The 9,242-nt window shown below is 38.5% G+C and overlaps 1 protein-coding gene and 1 long non-coding RNA gene across 2 annotated transcripts; both read left to right on the top strand.

The window, feature by feature from the left end:
- Positions 1–2,311: 2,311 nt before the first annotated feature.
- Positions 2,312–3,464, top strand: LOC137579385 (uncharacterized). The gene is made up of 3 exons (XR_011032807.1): positions 2,312–2,718; positions 3,125–3,169; positions 3,229–3,464. It is a non-coding gene; the product is annotated as an uncharacterized lncRNA (long non-coding RNA).
- Positions 3,465–3,472: 8 nt separating this feature from the next.
- ms(3)76Ba (male sterile (3) 76Ba) lies at positions 3,473–5,806 on the top strand. Its single transcript, XM_068292857.1, has one exon. It carries the CDS (start codon positions 3,473–3,475, stop codon positions 5,804–5,806), a length of 2,334 nt encoding a protein of 777 aa, XP_068148958.1.
- The last annotated feature ends 3,436 nt before the right edge of the window (positions 5,807–9,242 follow it).

The following is a 9,242-nucleotide window of genomic DNA, read 5'->3' as shown; positions in this document are numbered from 1 at the left end:
TGCACAAATGTTTGCCGGCAAACAAAGTGCAAGGCAGGCCGGATGCCCGGCATCCAGAGCAGTTCAGTCTATTAAAAAGACACAATAGACTCCACTTCACTCCACTTTCCTTCACTCCTGTGGCGCACGATGAATCGGCCGGGCAAAACATGTCTGCTCGGTGTTAGAGGCCAGGAGCTGGGTGCTAAGAGTGGGAGAAGGCATAGCTCTTGCTTTGCTTTGCTTTACTTTACATTACTTTACTTTGCTTCATTTCCGAAAGCGACGAAGTGGAGGGCCAGAAACAGAAACAGAGCCAGAGACAGAGAGCCGGAGCCATAGCCAGAGCGAGTGTACAGACGATTTCTTTGCTCAAAACGGTTTGCAGTTTAGTTCCGCATAAAGCGTAGTGTTCCCTGTAAATTGCATAAATCTTTGCTGGCACTCAGTCTCAAGTATGAGGAAGGACATGGGGCAGAGGGAATGGACGAGTGCAGTGGAAAAGTAGTTACAGCTAGGTCCTGCACTTGTCTGGCATGCAGCTGCTTTTGTGTCTTGTTTGTTGCACGTTTCATTTGTCAAAAAAGGTTTAGGAATTTCATTGCCAGCCCAGTGAGAAACGTAGCAAAAGTGGGTGGCCAATGACGTAAACTGTACTAAAGGATCCCATTTAAGTGGCAATCGTAGCGATACTACTATAATTTGTCCATGAAAATGCAAGAATGTCTGGTCAACAGATTTAACTCACTTGCTAGACCTGAGTGTCCTTTTATCTAACAAATATGTCGAGCACAGGAATGACTCTCTAGAATTTACTTTCAATGTTTTTGAGTTCATTAGAAATAAATGGAGAAATAAATTTCAAATTGTGGACAGATCATTCTTTTCAAAAATATGCATACATATACACCACATAATTGTCATTGACATTTGCTTTACTTATTTATTGTATATATTGCTTACATTTAAAAATCAATACTGCACTTAATTAAATTTTATGCAACTTATCAGCATAATTAAGTTAATAGGAAAATAAAGAATTTATCTATTGTAGAATGTGTGTCGCCACCATGGCGGATACGTAATATTCATAAATTTTGGGTTCAATATTTCAACTTTTCTAGCATATAACTTCTTCGTTGAGTCTTATCCGTCGACTATGTTATATATGTATGTACATAGTTCCTAAAGGAACGATCAGATCACAAAAACTTGCAAGTGTTTGAGAAAGGTAAACGAAGCGTTTATACTAATTGACTTTTAAAATGAAACTTAATGCACTTAGCTACATATCCTTTCAATTGTGACGTCATATGGATATTTTTGTTTAAATAGATTTGGCATGGCAGATGGTAAAAGCTAGCACAACAAAGCATTATTACGACTTTTCGCAAAGAGCTCAAATTCAATTTGCCAACGCAAAGTTTTCTAAAAAGAAGTTGTTTCTAATAAAAGTTTTGCCAAAATAGAAAGAGATGTGGGCGTTGGGGGGACAGGGCGAAACATTGCCTTTACTATGAGACACGGTCCTGCCGCCTGCAATAATTGGCAAGAAAAATATTTGACAAATTTTGTCTATGTCACGGCTAAATAATTATGCGCAAACATTGCAAAACTATTGTGGACTTAAAAAGGCTTTTAAGGCAATTTGGCGCTGGCTTTGTTCGACTTGTTTGCCTAAAGAAAACCTTTAGCTGGCTAAGGGCCAAAGCTAAATGACTTATAAGATACACACACACACACACACACACACACGCACACATACACACACACAGGGCACATACAATTGTTATAGGTTGGGTTTTTCGAGAGCAAATAAAAATTTAAAACTATTTTTAAGCGAAATCTGAGCTTAATGCCAACACTAAAAATGTGTAGAAACTTTTGCACACATTTTGTCCAAAAGTAAAACTTTTTGTGCGCTTCCAGACAGACAAACAGACAGATAGACAGACAACGAGACAGAGACAGTCTGTTAGTTGTTCTTGATGTTGTTGTTTTTGTTTTGTAGTTGTTGTTTCTGCTGTTACGTATGCCACTTGGGGAATTGTGTAAACTTTTATAATTATTAGCAATAAATGAGCATTGACAGAGCACTTTTGTCAGCAAGTATAACACTCCACCCTCAATTTAAAAGTTTTAACTACCTTACGGCCAAAGAGAAAGAAACAAACAAACATGCATGTGAAAATCTACAAGTATGTGGTAAAATATTTCCATTGCAGCCAGAAAGTAGGCAATGATTTTTGTAAATTAATTTTACAATTTTGTAACATTTGCGAATTGAAAGGTTTAACAGCACTACAGAGAAACAAACAAAATATCTGATTAAATTCGTAACACAACACTGTAGTTTTAGTTGTCAAAAAGTTTATGGAAAATTTTCATTTTGTATCTAATTAAAACTACAGAAATGAAAACTACGCTTTCGCCAAACCAAGAGCACGAAGCATCTCCATTTGTGGGTGCTCCAATGCAATTGCCATCGCCATTAATCGTTGAGGAGCATGTGAAGACCCAGGTGAATGTTCCGAGTAATGGAAACAAACGAAAACCGAATGCCAATAATCAAAGAAAACAATTAAAAATAATCGAAACTAAGAAGAACCCGGAAGCTAAGAAGAAACCGGAAAGGAAACCAATCAGAAAAAGGAAAGCCAAGCCCCAAGAAAATGAGGAAGCAAAGGTTATACCCAAATCTCCATCCGGAATGCCAATACAGAACGACAAAGCAGAACGGTAAAATCTAAGCGTAGAAATATATACCAATATCAATAATTGGGAGCAAACTTATATAGTGAAATATTGTGAATTAGTTTTGATTTAAAGAGGTTGTAAATTGCAATAATTTTATCCACTAAAAAGCAAAATCCGTAACTAATTTGAGTTATACAGATGGGAGGGGATTGGGGGGTTGGTGCCAAAGTATATCAAATTATACATATATACATAGGTAACTATTTTTTACAGCTGAACTCGTTAGTTAGCCAATTTTGATGGTCTTATGTCATAAGATATTTAAGATCCGAAATCTCCAGCCTATAAATTAATTTATTCTTTATTATTCTTATGACGCCTTCTGATCATCCTCAAAACATATGTTTGTATGTTCAAAGCCTTGTCTAATCTGAGTTTTTTTTTATAGTTTACCCAGCTCTGAGAACCAAATGGAGAATGCCGATATGAAGAGGTAAGCTCTACGGCAAATAAATGATTGAAGTAGAGCTAATGTTAGTTTTCGGTCAACAGTCTGACGGCGGCTTCCGATCAACAACAAGAGATGGTACCAAAATCTGTTGTGGATGAAATTGATATGAACTTTGGAATGGCCGATGGGGAATCTAAGTTGCCACCACCTGCAGAGACATCAAACAAACCGAAACCCAAACCCAAACCCAAACCCAAACCGAAAAGTGCCCCAGTAAGAAAAAGAGCGCCTGCGCCGAAAATTCGTAAAATTAGTCCCGAGCCAGTCCCGCCATTTGAACCGGAAATGGAAACACTCGATGATCCTGAGCAGTCAGTGATTGAACAAGAATTGCACAACGATTGTGAAGATACAGTTGACATAACTATGCCCTCCTCAGAGGATATATGGCAAAGTTACTTGGACGTTAAAGAAGGACGCATCAATCAAACGGAAGCAAATTGGCCTATTAGTTTGATGTGTAATCAAAGTTCTGATCAAAAATTGGAAGGGAAACGCATATTTCTAAAGAAAAGATTGCCGCAGCTCAAAGCCCCTGTATTTGACTATAATGAGGGCAATCTGGCTGCTAATGAACTTCTCAAATGGCAAACAAATAATCGAAATAGGACAGCTTCCGAGTCATCAGAAGATGAAGATCCTAGCCAGGATGAAATGATTGATACTGAGAATGTCGTTGAAACGAATAATATTGTAGAGGAAGATGCTGATTTGAAAGAATGGATTCAATCTGAGCTGCTAAACGAGCCGTTAAGTGACATTGAGGAATTCGACATGCTATTAACTATGGCAAACGATAATTCCAATTATGAAACTTTATATAAGGTGCTAAAGCCAAAAGTGATAGTTCCGGCAGGAAAATCGCCTGAGCCTACAGAAGATGATGACGAAGACAATTCACAGGAAACATCTTGCACTAGTGAAGAGTCGAAAAGCGAAGAGGAATCAAGCCCTGAAATGAGAGAACTAAATGAAGAGAAGCTGGAAGAAATACCTATTGAGGAGGCTAGCCAGGAGGACCCTGTCAAGGAGTATATAGAAGAGCCCCTTGAAGAACATATCGAAGAGCCCATCATGGGCTCTATCAAACAGACCATTGAAGATCCTATCGAACAGCCCATCAAAGAGCCCATCAAAGAGGCCATCATAGAGCCCATCATGGAGCCCGTCAAAGAGCCCATGAGAGAGCCCATCAAAGAGCCAGATCTTATTGAAGAGTCCATCAAAGAGTCCGTTGAAGAGATTGCCAAAGTGACAGCAAATGAAACGTCACCGAAAGATATTCATGCTAAAGTAGAGATGCCAAAAGCAAAACACACCCAAATTGAGTCAATTCCTCAGGTTGAGGTGAGTCAAGAGCCAGTCGAAGATGAGATGGATTTTGCGTCATTGATTGACTTTATTAGTGAAAAAGTGGTGCCCGAAGATGCGATTAAATCGACTTTAAAACAATTAGAATCGGAATTAATGCTTTACAATGAGGATAATAAAGAGTTGGAAAACCAAATGGAACTAGAACTTCCCGAGCTGCCATTAATTTTGGATATTCAAGACCTAGCCATGCTACCACCAAAGCCTATGGACGAGACAGCCCATCAGGAATGGTTACAGGAATGCAGTCAAAAAATCACGGAGCAGTTACAACAAATCGCCTTCTCAGTCGCTGGTGCTACACCGAAGCAGCCTGAACCCGCCGTTGCCAAGCCTCAGGGCATAGATTATGAAATGGAAATATCCAAGGAGCAACTGAAGCCATGTATCTCTGTTTCACCCAAACGACCTGTTAGCCACACAGGCTGGCAGAATAAGTTTATCGAAATGCTTGACGATTTCGAGGATGATGTTATCCACAATATGACAGAGTTTCGTGATCCACAAGCCAAGCGATTGCGTTCCAAATGGTATGCGCAGTGTAGCAAAACCGTTGAGGATCTGCGCCGTACGCTCGTGTTGCCGGCATTGCCTCATCCGTTGAACGAGCGTTTGCAAAAGATACGAATACTGCGACGACCTCCAAAACGTCAAGAACCCTTCCACATGAGTATCGAAATGAAATACGTGCGCACTTTTTGCACACTTCAAACTAATCGGCAAATGGAATTAATGTCTCTGCTTAGTGTTTTGGACAATTCGATATATTGCCCCGAAATCGATGTCCTACAAAAGCGTTCTGAGGCCACACAATTGGCCTGGTTGTGGCGGGATGGAACGGTTATGATCATCAATGGACGTAGTGAGAATATGCTTGCCGAAACCCAAAAGGATCTGATGTCAAAGATCCTAGGTGTTAATAAAAATCTTTCCCCTGAATATTGTCACAATGTTACATACTTGCGGCTCACATTTCATGCCCAGTTTCCCTGGAAGATCGATTTGATTGAATTTAATAGGGCTTTAATTCTCAGTCCCGAGCCAATACAAAGAACTGACTGCCGTTATGCCTATTATGTGAATAAGACTTTGCCCGGAGTGGCAGCCCGGGTCTTTGAATCAGGTGCGATTGCAGTCTATGCCATGAGTCCGGCTGAGGCCGATCAAATGTTCGAATGTCTTTATATGACAACGAACAAATATCGCAAGACTGAGATGCCGTATTTGTCTAATGAATCGCTAAGGTGAGACACATGATAACTCTCGTTTATTGTTCTCCCCATCCTGCTTCCCACTCCGCCATTGTTTGAATTATGGGTACTGGGTTCGGCATCGTTGGACATTTGTATGTTAATAATAACCCAATAAACATTTGTCTGAATTTCAAACATCTTTTTGTATTTTTTTTGTGTTTTTCCTTCTTCAAGCTCAACGGAAAGAGATGACAAAAGCTCTTGTTTACTCTCTTGAAAGGAAAAATTTCACTGCTGAATGGAAATGTATCCTTTTTGAGAGAGACCGTAAGAGAGAAGCTTTTGCGTTTGCTCTCTCTCGCTCTCTCCGTTTCTCTTTTTCAGTCTAAATGTCTCTTTTAAAAATCGTGAATTTCTCCCGTTCTCAGCTTATGGGTTAAAGTTGTGAAAACATCGAGATGCCGTTTGGTATCTGTGCAGGATTCATGGCAGGAATTTAATTCATAACTTAAGTGCTGGCGTGTGTCCTCAGCCGTATATAGCCAAGGTTAAGTGTGGCGGCACACGTCACTTCCACTGAGGTCCTGTCCTGCTCTGCTTGGCTCAGCTTTACTCTTGTGTGGGAGTTGCTTTTATCTTTTTTTGTTGCTTCTTAAGCACGAATTTTTGATTAGGGTTTTTGGTGGTTGGCGGGGGGCTGGTGGCTGGTGTCGGGCGAAGGATAACTATAAACAATAGCTTAAAAGTGAAAGAAGTGCTATGGTAATTTGAACTTTGCTTTTGAGAGTTCCCTGTCTTTTTTTCAACAAGAAATTAAGCGAAATGATACCACAAAACCGCAGCAAAATTTACAGTAAACAAACCACAAGCTGGCATAATTAAACCTTGTCACGCCCCCACACTGACCACTCTGCAAATGATTTGCATTAAAAATTATTTTGGGTTGGCATTTTTCTGTTTTTTGTTTTTTTTTATTTTTTGTTTTTTTCTTTTCGTTCGTGTTTATTACTGAACTTTTCGGGGTGACCAAAGCCATCAACAAAAAGCAAAACAAACCGAGACTGACAACATAAAAAATAAAGCAACAGCAACAACAACAAAACAGCAGAAAAACCAAAACCCAAAAACCTTTTTAATTCACACGACACGTTTTGCTTCTTTGTCTTTGTATGGCAGAAAAAGTAATACAAGCAATATTGTGACAATCAAAAATGCAAATGTCACCACGTGGATTACAGGCGGGAAGGTAAGTGGTGGGTCGGTCTGGGGAGGCGAGAGGGAGTAACCAAACGCCAAAAATACAATTTGGAAAATCATAGAGGGAATATCTTTAAAATAATGAATTTATCCAAAATCGAATTCTTAGGCATTCTTTGGGGCCCCATTGGCAGTTTTGCATAAATTTTGCTCAATATGCAAGAAGGCATTAATAAATAAAAGCCAGCCCTTGATTGCCCATGCCCATGGTCGCTATTAATCATATCTCCATAATTTGCTTAGACTAATTAGTGTGAAAACAGAGCAGCTCACAACAAGGATTGGTGAACAGCAGGCAGATGATGGGGCCAGGCAGGGCAAGGATGAGAGACGAATTTTTCATTCTAGATAAGCAAAGGTCAAAAGTTCGTAAAGTCGGTAATTTATTGGAAATTTATTTTGACTTTATTGTGGTTCAATTCAAGTAAGTGATGAATGGTCTTACACAATTTCTTGTGTTCATTTTAGCCTTATTTGTTGTACTTAATCCTTTGAGACTAGGACAACAGTGGCACGAATTGTTCACTCTATAGGCCAAGCTTCTATGGTAATATCTGAAATCTGCCTAGAACATATGGGCGCAAAACTTGCTTAATCTTTTTGATGCGATTCACATGTCTTTTTGCCTTACAAATGTACTTAATGTACTCTCTTCTTGTTTTTTACTCCAAATGTACATAAATATTCGTGATGAGGATAGGATACACACACACACACACGTAACATGAACATTAACTCTTTCATTTGCTCTTGACATTTGCATCCAGATGCCTTCTCGGCTCCTTTTCACTGTCAAACAATTAATGACATGTGGCTCTGGCCATTATTCAACAATTTTCGCTGTCGCCAAAGACAAAAAAAAAGAAAACCAAAAATAAAAAAAAAACAAGAAAAATAAAGATAAAAACATTTTACAGGTACAATTTTACAACAAGCAACAGAGAAAATGAACCACGCGGATTTCAGATGCTAATTTCAGCATAACAAAGTCAAAATACTCTTACAACAAATGAAGTTTTTCTGCTTATGTGAAAAAATAATCACATACTTTCGAATTGATTTTAAATAGTAATTACAAATGAACTGACCAAAGTGAGAGCTAAAAGCGAATGAAACAAAGAATAAAGTATTCAATTAAACTATGTATTATAAATAACTAGATAAAATGGGTTTGCTTTAGAAATTTCGTGAAACATGTGAGTTCATTTTGCTTGGCAATTTCATTATACTCTTTCGGCAAGTGTATAAAACCAGCGAGCAACAAGAAACAGGAAAACAAGGAAACAAAGATTAGAGCATAAAAAGTCATTACATTTTTGGCGGAGAAACATACATACATACTCGCACACACACACACACAGACAAACATAGCTTTGTGTACTCTGGAATGTTTTTTGGCTGCCATGTTCACACTTCATACCTGTTAAATAACATGCCAGTTTCGTGTTGTATGAACTTATGCTGTAAGAGTACATTATACGACCTTCTTAGACTAACTTTGGTGGCCCATGCAACCGGCATATGAAGATGGATATGTACCTAAGGATGTATTCGTATTCCGGATGGCTTCACTAATGGATATATCGCAGTTGGTCAGTTGTATGACTTTAAACCTCTGATCCTTTAATGCAAAATTCGTGTAGTGTCATTGTTGTCAGCCTCTACCTCAGACGAGTTTACCATTTGAAAAGGAAGGAAATATAAACGAACAGAGCAAACTTTTAATTATTTAGACGTCATGGTGCAGTTTTCGGCTTTTGTGTGTGACTATTCGTAGAGGTGACGTTTGCTCCTCTGGTACGTTTTTTTTCCTTTTGTAATTACAAACCAATGAAATTAACGGTTTGCCATATGCGTTGACAATTGCATTTCTTTTACTTTTCTCTTGCAAATTCATTTATACTTTTAAATGGCAAAACGTTGTTTTGATAAAAGTTTTTAAAGGCTGCTAGTAGATATCATTTCCATGTATTGCACTTGGATGTGTAAACAGAACAAAATTTTTATTTTGGAAAAACATCATCCTTTTGGAAAAACATCAAAAACATTGATGGATCGGCCTGTAAACATTTGACGCGATATAATTTACTTCAAGAGCGAATTGATATTATTAACTTATACATGAATCTAACGAAAGGCTACTTGAAGACAAGATTCCAGGCTGAACATAACAATTGATGGAAAAAGATTCTAAAAGAATCTCTCCAGAAGCATACAGACAAAATTCGTTCGAT

This window comes from Drosophila tropicalis, unplaced genomic scaffold, assembly GCF_018151085.1.
Source record: "Drosophila tropicalis isolate 14030-0801.00 unplaced genomic scaffold, ASM1815108v1 contig_694, whole genome shotgun sequence".
NCBI classification, from domain to species: domain Eukaryota; kingdom Metazoa; phylum Arthropoda; class Insecta; order Diptera; family Drosophilidae; genus Drosophila; species Drosophila tropicalis.
Note: the sequence above shows the minus strand (reverse complement) of the source record. Positions and strands in the feature narration are given on the sequence as shown.